Source organism: Phycomyces blakesleeanus (genome assembly GCF_001638985.1).
Source record: "Phycomyces blakesleeanus NRRL 1555(-) unplaced genomic scaffold PHYBLscaffold_2, whole genome shotgun sequence".
NCBI classification, from domain to species: Eukaryota; Fungi; Mucoromycota; class Mucoromycetes; order Mucorales; family Phycomycetaceae; genus Phycomyces; species Phycomyces blakesleeanus.
Genome location: NW_017265135.1, coordinates 2,719,248 through 2,736,995, shown reverse-complemented (window position 1 = coordinate 2,736,995; position 17,748 = coordinate 2,719,248). Strand labels below are relative to the sequence as shown.

General features: G+C 36.2%; 6 protein-coding genes and 1 non-coding gene across 7 annotated transcripts; 3 read left to right on the top strand and 4 right to left on the bottom strand.

Annotated features, from left to right (window-relative positions):
* The first annotated feature begins 482 nt into the window (after nucleotides 1–482).
* PHYBLDRAFT_35398 (hypothetical protein) lies at nucleotides 483–5,501 on the top strand. The gene is made up of 15 exons (XM_018440053.1): nucleotides 483–569; nucleotides 635–1,126; nucleotides 1,205–1,852; nucleotides 1,928–2,198; nucleotides 2,282–2,694; nucleotides 2,765–2,878; nucleotides 2,946–3,056; nucleotides 3,130–3,294; nucleotides 3,389–3,730; nucleotides 3,816–4,005; nucleotides 4,077–4,189; nucleotides 4,278–4,454; nucleotides 4,534–4,770; nucleotides 4,838–5,122; nucleotides 5,189–5,501. Exons 2-15 carry the CDS (start codon nucleotides 869–871, stop codon nucleotides 5,426–5,428), a joined length of 3,564 nt encoding a protein of 1,187 aa, XP_018297968.1. The 5' UTR covers nucleotides 483–569; nucleotides 635–868; the 3' UTR covers nucleotides 5,429–5,501.
* Nucleotides 5,502–6,852: 1,351 nt separating this feature from the next.
* PHYBLDRAFT_t34 lies at nucleotides 6,853–6,923 on the bottom strand. The gene has a single exon. It is a non-coding gene; the product is annotated as a tRNA-His (tRNA).
* Nucleotides 6,924–9,172: 2,249 nt separating this feature from the next.
* Nucleotides 9,173–10,709, top strand: PHYBLDRAFT_162979 (hypothetical protein; the record flags this gene model as incomplete). The annotated part of the gene is made up of 4 exons (XM_018434715.1): nucleotides 9,173–9,869; nucleotides 9,924–10,082; nucleotides 10,192–10,430; nucleotides 10,512–10,709. 4 exons carry the CDS (start codon nucleotides 9,173–9,175, stop codon nucleotides 10,707–10,709), a joined length of 1,293 nt encoding a protein of 430 aa, XP_018297967.1.
* Nucleotides 10,710–10,722: 13 nt separating this feature from the next.
* On the bottom strand, nucleotides 10,723–12,101 carry PHYBLDRAFT_121541 (hypothetical protein). The gene is made up of 7 exons (XM_018428810.1): nucleotides 12,040–12,101; nucleotides 11,961–11,992; nucleotides 11,781–11,889; nucleotides 11,560–11,687; nucleotides 11,337–11,506; nucleotides 11,129–11,267; nucleotides 10,723–11,047 (listed from the first exon to the last, which is right to left on the bottom strand). The coding sequence occupies exons 1-7, from the start codon at nucleotides 12,092–12,094 to the stop codon at nucleotides 10,802–10,804; spliced, it is 879 nt and encodes a 292-aa protein (XP_018297966.1). The 5' UTR covers nucleotides 12,095–12,101; the 3' UTR covers nucleotides 10,723–10,801.
* An 802-nt stretch (nucleotides 12,102–12,903) lies between these two features.
* Nucleotides 12,904–14,048, bottom strand: PHYBLDRAFT_106940 (carbohydrate esterase family 4 protein; the record flags this gene model as incomplete). Its single annotated transcript, XM_018427967.1, has 3 exons — nucleotides 12,904–13,427; nucleotides 13,496–13,613; nucleotides 13,668–14,048. Coding segments are annotated over 3 exons (1,023 nt in total), but the record flags the coding sequence as incomplete, so codon positions are not given.
* An 854-nt stretch (nucleotides 14,049–14,902) lies between these two features.
* PHYBLDRAFT_179318 (hypothetical protein) lies at nucleotides 14,903–15,609 on the bottom strand (the record flags this gene model as incomplete). Its single annotated transcript, XM_018438134.1, has 2 exons — nucleotides 14,903–15,098; nucleotides 15,154–15,609. The coding sequence occupies 2 exons, from the start codon at nucleotides 15,607–15,609 to the stop codon at nucleotides 14,985–14,987; spliced, it is 570 nt and encodes a 189-aa protein (XP_018297964.1). The 3' UTR covers nucleotides 14,903–14,984.
* A 269-nt stretch (nucleotides 15,610–15,878) lies between these two features.
* Nucleotides 15,879–17,358, top strand: PHYBLDRAFT_184978 (hypothetical protein). The gene is made up of 4 exons (XM_018439012.1): nucleotides 15,879–16,398; nucleotides 16,447–16,685; nucleotides 16,749–16,964; nucleotides 17,020–17,358. Exons 1-4 carry the CDS (start codon nucleotides 15,922–15,924, stop codon nucleotides 17,294–17,296), a joined length of 1,209 nt encoding a protein of 402 aa, XP_018297963.1. The 5' UTR covers nucleotides 15,879–15,921; the 3' UTR covers nucleotides 17,297–17,358.
* Nucleotides 17,359–17,748: the final 390 nt, after the last annotated feature.

Below are 17,748 nucleotides of genomic sequence, written 5' to 3'. Positions count from 1 at the left end.
AATTTAGCTTTACTTCTTATACGTAATATATAAATATTATACATTCTGTAAATGCTGGACTCGAATAATCGCTGATGTATCAAACACTTTCATGCTATGATACAAAACTCGATATTTGATATTTATCCTTTACATATACTCCATGATCCTGGAATTTGATCTGTATTGAAATTTATTAACTCAGAAACAAATCAAGTATATATCATTAATCCATAGTTTATGGATATAAACATACCTCTTGAAGAAAGTTTGTTTTGTTTTTTCTTTAAATACCAGGACGCAAGATCCACCATATCTTTCATTTCTCGAATATTCATTAACTGTCGTGACTGTTATCATGACATAACGCGTTTAGAGCAAGAAGCGTGGATAGCATTTTTTCGGTTCCGTCAAACGCGAGCTGGACGTGAAGTTGACAAAGAAATATATTTCATATTTTTTTTCAAGGTACTTCTTCTTCTTCTTGGTTACTACCGACAATGAGCGACACTGACGAAGATTTCAACATTCCTTCCGATTCTGGGGATGAATCAGACGGATATGTTCCTGAACAACCACAGCCCAAAAAGGTATATTGATAATATATCCAAGTATAATTTAAGCTCACCACCACTATTACTGTTATCGTATTTAGCGTAAAATTGCAGCTCAACCTAGAAAAACAGCTTCAAAAGCTGCAAAGGCATCAAGCGAATCTTCAGATGGATTAATTGAATCTCCAAGCTCAACACCAGTGAAAGCTGCAGCACCAAAAAAGACACCGGCACCAAAAAAGACGCCTGCGCCAAAAAAGACGCCTGCGCCAAAAAAAACCGCAGCAGGAGCCAAAAAGAAAGCTCAAGAATCAAATGTAGATGAAGAGGATGTCATGATTGTAGAAAGTTCTCCATCAACTCAATCTACTAGCAATGCTCCTGATCGAGCCGTAGAAGAGATCTATAAGAAGAAAAGTCAACTAGAACATATTCTTTTGCGACCAGATACATATATTGGAACAGTTGAACCAGAAGAACAAGAAATGTGGATTTTCGGTGCCGAAGATAAAATTGAGAAAAAGAAGATTAAGTATGTACCTGGTTTATACAAAATTGTAGATGAAATTTTGGTCAATGCAGCTGATAATAAGGTGAGAAAGAGAGAGAGAAAAGTATAATAAATAGCATCAAATTTTTAACTTTTCTTTTTTCTTTTTTTCTGTGGGTAGATTCGCGATCCTACAATGAATACCATTAAGGTCGTTATTGACCGCGCCCAGAACTTCATTTCAATTCAAAATAACGGCAAGGGTATTCCTATCTTGATACATAAAGACGAACAAGTATATGTACCGGAGCTTATATTTGGCCACCTTCTCACCTCTTCCAACTATGATGACACCGAGAAAAAAGTAACTGGTGGACGAAACGGTTATGGTGCCAAGCTTTGTAACATTTTCAGTACAGAGTTTACTGTTGAGACCGCAGACAAAGAGCAAAAGAAGAAATACTTCCAGGTGTTCAAAAACAACATGTCTGTCAAGAGCGAACCCAAGATCACAGCAAACACAAGGGGGGAGGAATATACCCGAATTTCATTCAAACCCGACCTGTCAAAGTTTGGCATGACTGAGATGGATGAAGATTTTACTGCTCTGATTAAAAAGCGTGTTTATGACATGGCTGGTACAGTGGATGGAATCAATGTATATTACAACGGTACAAAAATTCCCGTCAAGGGATTCAAACAGTACGTTGAACTTTACACCGACTCAATGGAAATCAGAAATGCGGAAGGAAAAAAGCCTATCATACATGATATTCCTTCTGAACGCTGGCAAGTTAGTTTTGCTGTTAGTGATGGTCAATTCAATCAAGTAAGGAATAACAAAAAAAGGCAATAATGTAAACCAAAAATTTATAAACATATATGTGTATGTATAAAACGATAGGTCAGTTTTGTCAACAGTATCTCTACTCCCAAGGGTGGAACCCATGTAAACCATGTAGCCGATCAGCTGGTTAAGGGTCTTATGGCAGACGTTCAGAAGAAGACTGGCAACAAAAATATCAAACCTTTCCAGATCAAGAACCATATGTGTATATTTGTTAATTGCCTTATAGAAAACCCTACTTTTGATTCCCAGACCAAAGAAAACATGACTCTTAAAACGAGTGCCTTTGGATCGACTTATCAAGCATCTGAAAAATTTATTTCTGCTGGTAAATTAGTCATATTTATGTGTTGGTTTTTCTCTAATAATGTTTTTCTTGTTGGTGACATACGTATTGGATCTAACCTATAGTTTCAAAGTCGGGCATTATTGATAATATTGTCAAATGGGTAAAATATAAGGAGGATACACAAATGATTAAGGCCGACAGTGGCAAAATGACAAAACGTTTGAATATCCCCAAGCTTGAAGATGCCAATTGGGCTGGTGTGAAGCCAAAGAACAAACGATGCACTTTGATTTTAACTGAAGGAGACTCTGCCAAAGCATTAGTAATGAGTGGTTTGTCTGTAGTAGGTCGTGATGAGTATGGTGTATTCCCTCTCCGGGGTAAACTTCTCAATGTTCGAGATGCATCAGCCACTGCGATAATGAGCAATGCCGAAATTACCAATGTCAAATCTATCCTTGGACTCAAACATGGTCAAAAGTACACTTCGAGTGATGAGCTTCGTTATGGAAAATTGATGATCATGACTGATCAGGTAAACTACAAAGACAAAAGACGTAATTGGCTATATCAAACTCAAAAATATTGACTTTATATGCAAAAAGGATCACGATGGCTCACATATCAAGGGTCTATTGATTAACTTTATCGACCAAATGTTCCCAAGTCTGTTGGATATTCCTGGATTCCTGTTGGAATTCATTACACCTATTATTAGAGTGAGTAAATACAAAAGCGCTGTATTTATTATAAAGAAAAGAAAAAAGAACTGACAAAGCATTATAGTGTACCCACAAAAGAACTAAGGCACGTAAGACGTTCTTCACTATCCCAGAATATGAGAATTGGGCCCTTGAGAACAACGTTAACAAAGAGTGGATTCCTAAATACTTCAAGGTAATGCTTTAATAGCGATTTTACAGTATATATATATATATTCTATTTAATAATATGAAATACATATGTATAGGGTCTGGGTACTTCTGATCGTAACGACGCGAGAGAGTATTTTGGAGATCTTCCTACCCACGTTAAAGAATTCCAAACAGCAGATGAAGATGACCGAAAGTTAATTGAAATGGCTTTTGCTAAAAAGAAGGTTACTGATCGTAAAGAATGGCTTTCAACCTATGAGGTAAAAAAAACCCTCCTACCGATTTAAATGATTTATTTGAAAATTATGAAAATACTTATCTATTTATATATATATATATATCTTTAAAAAATAGCCTGGTATTTTCATCGATCATAATGTCCAAAAGATCAAAATTTCGGACTTTGTCAACCGAGAGCTTATGCTATTTAGTATGGCGGACAATATTCGCTCTATCCCATCATTAGTGGATGGCTTTAAGCCTGGACAACGCAAAGCCTTCTTTGGTACATCTAAGCGTCCAAATAACGCTGAAGTTAAGGTTGCGCAGCTTGCTAATCATATTGCCGGAAAAACACATTACCATCACGGTGAAACAAGTATGGCATCCACTGTCATTGGTATGGCTCAAGATTTCACTGGAACAAACAATGTCAATCTGTTCTTTCCTGCCGGTCAGTTTGGTACCAGAATCGATGTGAGTACTAATGGGTCTCAGATAGAATATAACTTGATGTTATACTTCCAAGCATTTAATGAAAAAAATGCTTCGATATTTTTAGGGTGGAAAATCTGCTGCAAGCCCTCGTTACTTGAACACAAGATTAGAGAAGATAGCCCGCTACGTATTCCACCCTGATGATGACCCCATTCTTGATTATCTTACTGAAGAGAATAATTCTATTGAGCCCAGATGGTATATTCCTATTCTTCCCATGGTATTAGTTAATGGAGCAGATGGCATTGGAACTGGTAAAGAATATGTGTATAATTTACAACTTTTATAAACTTGTACCCTTATATATGTCTTATAATTTTTTTAGGATGGAGTACAAGTATTCCTAACTACAATCCAATTGATATCGTCAACAACCTCCATAGGCTTATGGATGGCGAAGACTTGGTTGTAATGAGACCATGGTTCCGAGGATTCCAGGTACATTAACCTACTCGATAAATAATAATGATAATTAATATATATATATATGTTTTCTATATCATTGCTTATAATATATATTGTATAGGGAGAAATCTTCCCAGGTGCGGATGGAAGATTTACTGTCAATGGTATTGCTGAAATTCAAGCTGATGGTAACATCAAGGTGTCGGAATTACCAGTTAGATTCTGGACCGACTCTTTCAAAGAACATCTAGAGAGTCTGCGAGATCCTAAAGAAAAGAAGTTTGATATAGCTATTATGGTAATTTTTATCATATTATCTTTTTCTCTTAACCATACTAAATGATATAATATACTTTGTCTATTATCTTTCTTTCTAGGATTACAATAACAACTCGACTGATTGTACTGTTGACTTTACTATCATGTTGGATGGTCCTAACCTTGAAAAGGCTCATACTATTGATCTATTGAAGGTTCTTAAGATGACCACATCTATATCTACAAGCAATATTGTGTGCTTTGATAGAAATGAAAAGATTAAGAAGTACGCTTCCCCTGAAGAAGTCATACGCGAGTTTTACGACTTGCGCTTAGAATATTATCAAAAGAGAAAGGTAATTTAATAGGAGCAGAAAGAAAAATAGTCATAAGGTAATATATATTAAAAAGTCTTCTATATAGGATAACTTGATCTCAATTTTGGAAGACAATTACGTGCGCGCAGACAACAAGGCCCGATTTATTCAACTGGTTATTGATAAAAAATTGGTTTACATTGATCGTAAGGAAGAAGACGTTATTGCTGATATGGAGAAGAACGGGTTGGAAAAAATATATGCAAAGAAGAAAAACGTATTGGTTGTGAATGAAGAAGAAGATACTCCTACTCCAGATGCTAGTAAAGAAAACAATACTGGATATGAGTATCTCTTCGACATAAACGTGCGTGGATTCACTGTCAAGAAGGTAATATTTATTTGCTGTCAATAAATCTATGTATATGACTGAAATCTTACCATGGTAAAATTACAGGTTCAAGAACTCTTGAAATACAGACAAGCTAGATTGGAAGAAGTAGAGGCTACCAAAGCTACAAGCTTGCATGAATTCTGGAAAAGAGATCTAAAGGAATTCACAAAACAATGGGAAGAGCTTCTTGAGAAAGATAAGGAAATGCTGTCAAAGAACAAACCAAAGGCACCATCTTCAAACACAAAGCGTAAAAGAATTGTAAAGCCAAAGCCAAAGAAGATTGAGAGTGATTCTGAATAAAATATATGAGGCTGTATCAAAATATTGAACATGTTTTACTTTAAATATAACAGAATCAAAAGCAAGTTTCTCTAATTTTCTAAAGCCTCTACCAATCGCAGTTTTGTGTTAAATAGAAGATAGAAACAAATACGACTATTTGCAAACTATATAAAATACAAGCATATAAAGGAAAATACTGGACTGTCATCAGTATCTCTATACAAAAATTCCTTTTAAAATAAGTCCTCAATATGTACAGACTGGTTCCCACTTTTGTTAACCAAGACATACTGTATCAGTTTCCATAAAATGTAAAAGTAATGTGCCTTGAATAAAAGGATTAGATAAGATGGCTTCACTTAAAAAGCTATATAAATGTTACAAATTTTATACCAATGAAAAATAACTCTATTACTTATATTCAAAATTTTCTAGCTGGTGGTGATATTGTCAGAGTTGACATTGGTGATCAAAATCAGAATTTGCAAGCAACCAGTAATGGTTGATTTTTTAGGATAAAAAATCTGTTGTGTGGACGTCAAATTGATTGTACCTCCGATAGGATGTACTGCTTGCAGTAGTAAAGGACTACTGCAAGTAGGTACATTCAATTACATAATCTTCTTCTCTTTTTATCTTCTGCCTGTATCTTTATCCGTCTTCTTATATAAAATAACTGCCAATTCTTTGCAATAAAATATTATCTTTCTTAAGCTTAAACTTCTGTCTCATCGTCTAGTTGCCTAAACTAGCCTCTCAATTCCAACCTATCTGCTCATATTCATTACGGATCTTGACATTTGCCAATTAGCCTTTTTATATGTTTTGAATGTTTTAGATGGTGAATATACTAGTAGAGATATTACGAGATAACTAGCATTTAAGACATATTACCGTGGGTATTCTTTTAGTCAAAGATCAAGTATCATTTTGTATAAATAGTTAAGAAAAACAATTAATAAAAAGCATCTTTATTCTTATCTAAAAACTACTCTTAAACTTGACGATTCCCAGTGGTATTAGTGTCGGACATTATTTTGATGAATCCATAAAATCTGAAGATAGTTAACCGCAGTACTTCTTTATGCGCAGTAATATCTTCCTGAGCATTAACCGCAGTATAATGACTATTTCTTTAATTAAATATAAATAATAACTACTGCGGATAATGCGCAGTATTAGTTTAGAAAACTATATAAGACAATTCAATTCATATTAATAAAAGGTATCTTTTATCCTCTCTTTGATTTTACGTATACTCCTTGATCCCCAGTGGGTTTGACCTTTTGACTTTGTTATAATAAAAGGAAGACCAACCCAGATCGGGAACGACATTGGTCCTGCGACTTAGTTACAAGTTCCAGAAAAGAAAACCAGATCGAGACTTGACAAAAATAATACTCAACTCGGAACTTCTATTCGAGGGAATAAGGAAAAAAGGATGCCATGACCTGGAATCGAACCAGGGTCAGCGCGGCCACAACGCGACGTACTGCCACTATACTATCATGGCTTCACATGATTTATGTGGTAGCATATAAAACATAGCACAAAAATGACATAAGATAAAACAGACAACAAAGTATACTTAATAATAAAGTATGGTTAAAGAAGTATGATCAAACAAACAAAATAATATAGTAGATAAAAGATAATTGCATTATAATCAAATCGTGATTGATATCTACACCATTTATCTTCGAATGTTTATTTAAATGTCTTATCTGATATAATGTCTGTTGTGGTGGTTGAAGTTGAAGAAGTTTTTAAGAGGAAGAATTGAAAATTTGAGATTAGGAATGAAGATTCGTGAGAACTTGTGTAGGTTTTGTTTATTGAGAAAGGATTTTGTATCAAAGTTTGACTAGGTTCCTACACTGAACTACTACTGCTATTTATATTGTTTTGGATTGGGAAAATTATATGACTGGGGTCAGGTAATCGATCCTATCTGAGCCTTAATCAGAGCAACGTGATCTTGGGATAATTAATGTATGATTAATTATATAAATGTGTGTAGTCCCAATGAAGTATTAACATTGAAAGTAAATGTGTTTATGAGTTATAATTATGCTTATAATAATCCACTGATGTATCCCATATTATGGGGATATCATGTGGTGATCCAGACACTCGGATGTTGGATTTATCACATATAAGAACATATTCATATTGGGATAGCGTAGTAGCTATCATCTTGTCAGTATAAAATATATATAAACGATTAAGTAATCAGCCCAATAATTATTACAGTTAGTACTGTAGATAATATCTTAAAGATTGTTAAGATAATTATATCATACTGCCGGGTAAACTGTGTCAGATCGATATGGAGCTAATTTAGTAGGAAGTCCTAAAGCTCTAGTATAAAAGAGAAAAGAATAGCTAAGAGCTAAAGAAGTACGATTTATGACTTGATGTCATAATTGTAACACCGACACTAGTTAAGCAGTAAATACACTCTAATAACCAAATATAGTAAAGGAAGAAAGCCTTAAGAAACTAAGACGTAATGACAAGAGCAGATTGTGTTTTCTTATAAAAAGGGACACTTTTTATTTATGAATAAAGACAACTTATATACAGTCTCAAAGTATTTCTATGCGTCTCTATTATCAAATATTTTATTTTTCTATTGTTTCGTACCTGAAATACCACATATCATCATATGAAATATAATCACTATCATGCATGCTAAACCTGTGTATTAAATAATAAAGTAATCAGTAGACACCTTTGACTGGAATAGCTGAGGCCTTATATTATTTCTTTCAGACTTATTCTCAATTACAGCAGTAGTCAATACTCATTTACAACACTCATAAACATATTTACTTTCTATGCTAATACTTCATTGGAACTGCAACTATATTATATAATTAATCATATATTAAATATCACTATAAAATAAATTTTGATATTAAAAATATAATATAGTGCAGTTATATAGAATATTTTTTATTTTATTTAGTGAATACTATTTAAAACTAATTTGATACTAAATATCATTTATATTTATGACTCTATATGTTAACTGTATTACTACTGTTTAGATACTAATTGATCATAAATGTTAATTACTAGAAATGCATATTAAACTAGCTCAAATGAAAAAATCAAAGATCTTAAATTAATTATTTTGATTAATAAAAAAAAACTTAATAATACAAGATTGTTGTTACTATAATTATTAAAACTGTTAACTAATATATACTATAAGTGGTAAGTAGTTGAATATTCTTTATTTATTCATCTTTCTCCTTTTAATATTGATATATTTGTAGAAATTGGTAAATAAATAAAGATCAGTTAAGCTATGTTAGAATACCCAAATCATATGATCTAAAGTTGGAATAACAATGTTTTACTGTCTAAATTCTGCAGTAGCAAAACAGTATCATTTTTTTTTTAATTGCAAGTGGCCGATGAAAGAGTTTTTTGGCAATAATATTTTCCATATATATAGTCAGTAGTTGTGTCTCATGTTTCTCTCCTAAATTTTAGGTATATTATTTATATATATTACTAAATACTGCTAATTTCAGTACGAGGAGAAGTACTATAACCTATTAAAAATACTAAATGTTTATTCAGTCTATCTTTTGTTTATTATAAAAAAAAGTAGTTTGTATCTTATTTTATGTTACTTTGAAAATGTGAGCATATTTCAAAAAATACAATTTCCATAAAAATTGTAAACAATAAAGAAAAAATGAATACTAAATAACTCTAACCAGCTTCCCATACTTTTTTTTTAATTACATGGGTGTTCGAGGATTGACAGGTCTACTGGCGCGATTTGCTCCCAAATCAATTCAAACAGTTAATGCAAACGAATTAGCTCATCAAACAGTTGCAATTGATGCAAGCTGTAATTTAAGCAAGTTCATATATGGAGATGAGCCTCATCCCCACAAACACATCTTTGGATTTTTTATGCTTGCACGATTTTGTGAGATCAACAATATAAAGCCAATTTTTATTTTTGATGGCGCTTCTCGGATACCTGCAAAGAAACTTGAGCTAGATCGACGGGATCGTGCTAGAAACAAAGTAGATCATTCGCTTTTATTCGAGGTGGAACGGAATCTACGATTAGATGCTTTGTTTCAGTCTTCATCAAATAAAGAATCTTTATCGAATGATGCAGTTATACGAATTCTAGCTCGTCTAGATCAGACACAAGATACACTTACCGATGCTCATGCCCAGGTAAATAAAAATATTGTCGAGAAAGCAGATAAACCTTCACTTGAGGCGAAGCTATCGGAATGGGCTGATGGTATCAATCAAGCAGCGGTGTTATCAGAAGATCGTGAAAAGTACACGCAAACAGTACGGAATCTTACAGCAAAGGAACGGGATACTATGTCAACCATTGTACAAGATCAATTGAATAGTGTAAAGTCTTTTTTGAGTCCATTGATGGTAGAAAATGAATATCTCCTCTCTTCTCTCGGTAACTAATTCCCACTTGACTTCCTTTAACATACGAACTCACCAGATTAATTAGAGAAAAGATCTATTCGGGTAACTCAGCAGTTGCGAGAAGAGTGCCAGTTTTTCTTGGAGTCTCAAGGGCACCTGTGCTTCTCCTGTGAAGACCATGAGGCCGAGGCGATGTGCGCTCATCTCGGAAAGACGAATAGAACAAGTGCCACAGTGTCAGAAGGTAGACTGAATGTCAAAGAGAGAGAGAGAAAGCTTTTGCTGAACAATATTAGACCTAGATACTATTGTTTTTGGAGATACACCAATAATACGACACTTTTTCTCTAAAGGAAAAGACTCTTTTATGATTGACCCTATTGTTGCACGCCGGGAGCTTGGATTGACAAAAGAAAGCTTTATGGACATGTGTATTTTGTGTGGGACTGATTTCTCGACAAAAATTAAAGGAATTGGACCTATACGTGCCCTTCAGCACATACAAAAATATGGATCCATTGAGAATATTCTCGAGAATATGACCTCAAAGTATATTCCAGAGGAAGGGTTTGATTACAAACTTGCGAGAGAGGTGATACTTAAATAACCATAACTGTGGAAATGAATGCTAAATTTCTTTCACTTTCCTTTTTATTCTTTATTTGGCCATTAGGTCTTCTCTACCCTACCTCCTATTCCACTAAAGGACAAGGACTATGCACAGCCTATTGTGAGCAAGAAACTTTCTGAACGAATGTTAGAGTTTTATGAAATTGATGTAGTTGATGTGGAAAACCGCATTCGAACTATAATATTCCAGCAAGGCCTAGGCCTACACAATTGGGAATCTGACCCATTTTCTAGTAAATGAAGCTTACATATATAATAATATAATATAATATGATGTTTTGTGTTTTATTTTATTACGTGCAGAAAATTGTGTGGATATGTTTATAGAAAAGTTCAAAGTTCATCGTGATATTTGAAACCATTTGAGTACTGTGGAACCCTGAGGTCTTCAGGTAAACCAAAGCCATAGCATCCCCAGGATATAGTAGAAAAGTAATCTTCCAAAAGCTTAATTCCTTTATCTTCACCTGCTGCACCGAGGGCAACATGGAAGGGTACCAAATGTTCTGCTGTAGGGTGACAGTCTCTGAAGTTTGGGTGTTGGTCCAATGTGCTTGCTGCCTTATTACGCTCCCCACCCTGAAAATATTTGTTCAAGAAAAAAAAAGACATTCAAAATAAGAATTTCTTGTTTAATAAATTTATATCTAATCTACTTGCCTTAAGAGTACATGCATATTTCTCCATTGTACGGTCGAAATCAATCGCATATTTTGGAGATGGCTTGTCTCCATAAGACCACAGGAGGCGTAGGTTGTGAACAGCACTCCCACTGCCAATTATCAGGATATTTTCGTCTCTTTTTGAAGACATGGAGTAAGTTATAATTGCTACCCGGCCACACACACGTATATGTATATGTCTTTACCTCAAAGGTGCTAACGCTTCTCCCATACTAATGTGCATTGTCATATTCTCATGACTAAAGGTAGAAACTTCAACAATGGGAATCCCACCAGTTTCTCTCATGGCACGTTTCAGAGGTACCCAGACTCCGTGATCATTGCCGTAACGTTCGGCGGTAGCTTGAATACCCGACTAGAAACATTGTTTTAGCTATAATCTAGAATATTCCCCACAAAATTAATTACCTTTTTAAGCATTCCTACAATACGGGAAGCCAATTCAGGTTCTCCTAGCTGGTCCCAAGTTTCCGAGTAAAAATGTTTTGGGAAGCCATAAAAATCGTAGATAAGTTCAGGTTTTGTAGAAGAGTCCACTGTAATAAATTAATCAATATTAATATACATATATGTTAATATAAATGAGTATGAAACTATAATCTATCCTCTATTTTTATTCTAAGTCTCACCAGAAATCCCTGATTTCCCTTTCCCTTGCCAATGTGCGCTTATAACCACAATTGCCTTGGGCTTTATGACATTCTTAATATATTTTCCAAGCCAGGTGTAAAACTCTCCCTAAAGCACAAAAAAGAAAAAGTTAATCAATATAACTTGAAGTTGACAATATTGGGTATATTCAGTCTTACTGGTTTGCCTTTATCTTCCAACAAGGTAGGGCCTATATAGATATGAGCCAAATAAACTTATTCCAAGCAATTAACTTACCTCCATGAGAAATGAAGAATACAGGAGCTCTTTTGATAGTTGAAACTGAGGTCATGTTGAATGTGAATGAAGGAATGAGGTTTGATTTGAGCTTCATTAAATACTCGGTGGAATAGCGCTTGTCCGGATGAATATATCCGCGAATTGGCCGGTCAGCCGCGCTCAAAAACTATAATTTTTGCCTTTTATATTTTAGAAACCTGTTGAGTCAGCAAACAGTAAGCAGACTGAAATTGACTGATAAACTATCGTCATTTAAATATCAATACATCTGGTGTGGACAGACTAAAAGTTCAAAAAAAGGGGCAAAAAAGGGTAAAACAACTTCATCCAGAACTTAGTCGATCAGACTAATTTATGACTGTCCACACCTTTTTTTTTTTAAAAAAAAAAACAAAGTTCAAAATTAGTTCCAAATACATATTAGATAAAATTGTGCATATAATCCCGTCTCTGTAATTAAGTGAGAACCTTTTATTGCGAGTTTTCCCAAACCTATCATTATATGGCACGTCTCCATAAAAATGCTTCTATTCTCAATCCTAGTGGCCATGGAAGAAGACTAACTAATTAAAATCGATTAAAGATTTGCCCAATGTTATGACTTAAGATTTTGCTCTTGTTTTTTTGGCCTTTTTCGAACTTTTAGTCTGTCTACACCAATCTTTTTCACTATTCTTCTTATAATTATTAAAGAATAACGAGTATAATTAAATTATTAGATGAATTATTGTATGAGTTACATGTTGATTATTATTTTTATTAATATAAAAAAAAACGAAACAAAAGTGTATTTTAGAGATGGTTATTTTTGGTTGTACAAATCCAATAAAGTAAATTTATCAACAAAAGGGGAATATATGCCTAACTCTCCCAGTAAGGCTTTTCCATTTTCAAACACTGATGTACTGTGGTAACATTAAATGCTTCTTGCATACGAGGAAGCCACTTCATAGCTACACGTACAGTTGTATCAGAAAGTTCATGCTGTAGTCCGATATGGCCATTATCATTATTCTTTCCGGCAACTTGATCGGCGATCCACTGTTCAAAATATCCATCCACATCTTTGGGGGTAAGTGTACTTCCGGGGGAATCAAGTTGCCAATCTTGTGAGTCTCGGGTCCAGAGAACTGTCCGAAGTCCCATCTGGTGAGCAATTCCACGTACTCGGTCATCTACGTCGCCATAAGGAGGGCGCCAGCACTTAGATGTAATACCAGTAGCTTCTTTAATGGCACGCAGATTCCAGTATAGCTCAGCAACAATCTGCTCGTTTGTTCTGGTAGTCATTGGAGGGTGAGACCACGTGTGGAGGCAAATATCATGTCCACTATCTATGGCACGTTTAGCAATGTCAGGGTAAAGGGCCACATTGGAGCCAACATCTATATGTCACAAAAGTAAAAATAAATAAATAAACATATGAATCCCGGTTGTAAAGCTGTATACTTACAGAACAAAGTAGCTTTTTGATCATTCTCATTAAGGAACTTGTAAAGATCAGGTTCTTCCCAGGAATCACTGCTCGAATCTTCAGACTTGTTTGGTACCATAGGTCCATCATCGTAGGTCTAAGTCAATTCTTTAGTTTCCTATTCGTGTATTTGCATTTTTCAATAAATTACCAAACCAAAATGACCCGGAGCTGGACATTCGTAAATATCCACTGGAAGATAATCTAATTTTGGTTCCACACATCCAGTGGCAGACCACCAGCAGCTATCGTCAACCAAGACATCATACTTTGACATATCTAGATCCCCGGAACTAGTTGAATTTCGGACAGGTATATTGGGAACGTATTCCCAGTCAATGGATTCCAAAACCTTTTCGATGTCAGGTCCATCAACAGGTGGAGTGGCCCATGTTGGAGGATAATCCTTGAGTTGAAGCTTGGACTTCTTTAAGATGGGACCTTTAGGAGGTATTCTAGGGAACAGGTTTAGAGTATCAAAGTCTGGAAGGAAATTAGGTGCCTCAACAGGAAGAATATTTCGCATGATTGGAACTTCATCATCGTCATGTTCAGCTTCTTTGCCTTTGCCTTTGCCTTTATCCTTGTTTTTGTTCTTGCCCTCATTTTTATCATCGTCGTCATCTTCATCGTCTTTTTCACCTTCGCTCTTGCTCTTGCTCTTGCTCTTGCCCTTGCCCTTGTTCTTGTTCTTGTTCTTGTTCTTGCTTTCATCTTTATCATCTTCGTCATCTTCGTCATCCTCATCGTCTTTTCGACCTTTGCCCTTGCCCTTGTTCTTGTTCTTGTTCTTGTTCTTGCTTTCATCTTTATCATCTTCGTCATCTTCGTCATCCTCATCGTCTTTTCGACCTTTGCCCTTGCCCTTGCCTGTCTTGTAATCATCATCTTTATTGTCATCATCATCTTCTTCCCAATCATCATGATCTTTGTGGCTCCAGTCGTCATGATGATCGTCGTGATCCCAATCTTTGTATTCATCTATGTCCTTGTGGTCCCAATCATCGTGGTGATCTCCATGATCCCAGTCATCATGGTCATCCCAGTCGTGATGTTCCTTGATATCCTTGTGTTTCCAGTCATTATCATCACCATCCCAATTGTCATGAGGAGAGGCTTTCGCCAAGAGAGCAAATGTGGCAACCATGCCAAGCAAGAATATAGGCTTTACCATGATGTATTAAACGTTATTAGATAGATAGGGAATATTCTTATTCAAGAGATATACGTATGTTATAAAAGAAAGTAATTTCAGTAATAAGCGTTCAATTGTGCTTTTATATATCTATAGCAAAAACCACCGAGACTATCATACTATTTCAATCTGTCTCGATACTTGTTTGTTCAAGCTTTTCATTCTTCGGGCCATTTCTTCATATTTTTTTTGAGAGATCGGTATTTTACAATAAAACTAATATACAAATGTAGACATCACTCCAAAAAGAAGGAAAGAAAAGTTTGTAGTAATCTATTCTGACTTTTCAGCATCCTCGGGGCGTAACCGCATTGCTTTGTAGAGGTTAATGTCATTCTCCTCGGGAGTTGTACCGGCTCCTTTGTAATTTACAGCCTTGAGAAATTTCTAATCCAATTTTGCATGTCAGATTTAGTGTCTTTCTGAATTATTATACACCAACCTTCTGCTGGTGATAACAAGTCCAAAAGCGTTGTTTCTGATCTTCACACATTTTTGCCTTATCCCACCAACTACCGTCCTTAAAACAGGTAAAAAGCTCTTCATGAAGATCAGCACAGTTCTCCAAGGCTGTTTCGTGAATCTCTCTCTTCTGATCCATAAAATCACGGACTGCCCATTCTATTTTAGGGTTATTTTGATCCTTTAATTTCTGTTCGTCTTTAGGAGTCTCATTAGTCTGGATCGGATTGACTGTGGGGAGATGAAGTTTGAATTGCTGAGAAGGAGTGGGAGCTGGAGAAGTGTTTGGTTTGGAGGAAGAGGAGGATGCTTGTGTAGGTGCTTTGGTGGGGTCGTATTGCGGCTGCTGTTCAGAAAGGTATCCATCGACATCTGGTTGACTCTCCTTGACGTAGGATTCTACATAATCGCGTGCGGAACCCTTATTTTCTGTCATAATAGAGATCTATATTTTGAGAGAATTGTTTACAGACCAATACGGTAACTTAAAATTAGAAGAAGGGGATCGTGTAGCAAGTCACAATCCTCCGATTGAAGAAAACCCTATATTCTGCAAACCAAAAACCTCAAAGATGGGCTGTGAAATTAAGCCCATGATGAATTGCCAGAAACAGTGGTACCGCTATTTACACCGGTTACGTCACTCAGAATTGTGCCTATCCCAGAAACCATCCTTCTTTCTCTTCTACTTTTCACAGACAGAAAGTAAAAAATAATAATAAAAATACAATCAAGTGAATCCATTGAAATGTTCCGTCAAACTCCTGGAGTCGATCTCAATGAATTTCCCGCCCTTGGTACTCCTCCGACAAGCAATAGAGGCAATCCCGCAACAACAGGACCAATGCCCTCGGGTCGCCTAGCAAGCTACGCATCCACAGCTGGAACGAATGTAAACGCAAACCACCTTCAGGAAACCTTGATAGGCAACGGAATGGCTATGAATGATTATGGCATGCAAAACTCATCATCCATGGCATATCAAACACCACCAAATGGATTTCCGTTGCCAACTGATCAACTTGGGCGTGGTCTGGGTCCGAGGTCATTCTCTGTAGATGACTTCCCAGCACTTCGAAACCCTGACAACGCATTTGGTAACGCGATAGCAAATGAACCAAGTCCGATGAATGGTAAACCAGAACCCTGGAGAGAGTATTCTGGCCCACGGGAAGGCAATAAGCAGTATGGAGCAAAGAGTGGGGCAATGGAGACAGCCCAATGGGTAAGTCCTCAAAGCAATCTTTTGGACCTCAACTCAAGTCCTGTCTAGCTACAAGGACGCCAAGACACGTCATTACCGCAGCTCGCGCCAGGGTCAAGGAAGACTATGGAAAGCAGAGAGGCAGGAAAGGAGAATGAAAATGCACCAAGTTGGAGTGAACAGGGTGAAGCAGATCCCTACGGTTTACTCGGTCTATTAGGTGTAATACGGATGACAGATCCTGATAGGAGTATGCTGGCATTGGGCAGTGATCTGACAACACTCGGTCTTGATCTGAACACGGCAGAGTGAGTAGATTTGTTTTTTTTTCTATTGGCTTTTATGTCAACTAAGCAAGCGGACGAGTTTAGTACAATCTACTCCACGTTTGTATCTCCGTGGTCGGATACTCAGACACCACCAGGACTCAATGTTGAGCCTGGCTACTATCTACCATCTTGTTACCGGAGTGTAAAAGCAACGCCAGACGCTCACATGCGAATGAGGACATTTTCAGAAGATGTACTCTTTTACGTATTTTACTCAATGCCCAACGACATTGCCCACGAAGCAGCCGCACAGGAACTGTAAGTTGCATGGTTCGATGAGACCAAAGTTCCATCAAATTCACATATTATCCAGCTACAACCGAAATTGGCGCTATCACAAGGAGTTGGGTCTGTGGTTAACAAAAGAGGCGGATGATAATGGACGACCTGTATCTGTGTTCCGAAGAACGCCTGCAGGTGCGATAGAAAGAGGAATTTTCTCTTTCTTCGACCCAGCAGTGTGGCAAAAGGTAAAGAGGGAATGGACACTCTCATGGGATATGCTCGAGGAACGACCACCACAATCGCAATCGCAGCCACCACAGCAACACCAGGGCTCAGCTACTGCTAATAGAGGTGTCATGATCTAGAGCGTATTTTCTCTTTCTTTCTGTAAGCAGACAAACAAACAAAGCCAAAAAAAAACCCCCCCAAAACAAAAGAATCAGAACCAGAAGTGTGTCCCTCTAGAGACCTTCATCTCCTTTGCTAACCTTTCTCTTTTGGGGATCTATTATCAATTGTTGGTGGTATTAAGGGTAATATAGTGTACAATGGATAAGTAAAAGAAGTAAATATAGGGGCGTGAAAGAAAATGGGTATCATTAAGGAGATTCTGGACAAACACATCTTTTTTATATATATCTTGGCTCTTGTCCATTGGCTACGCAAAATACATTCTCAAGAAGAATTATATGCATTTCAAACCTCCTTTATTATTGACAGTAAACTGCCCAAGATGAATAATATTCATTATAAGTATTTTTGGGTATTATTACAGCGAGTAACACATCAGCAAAATCATAAACCGGTCTTACGGTTC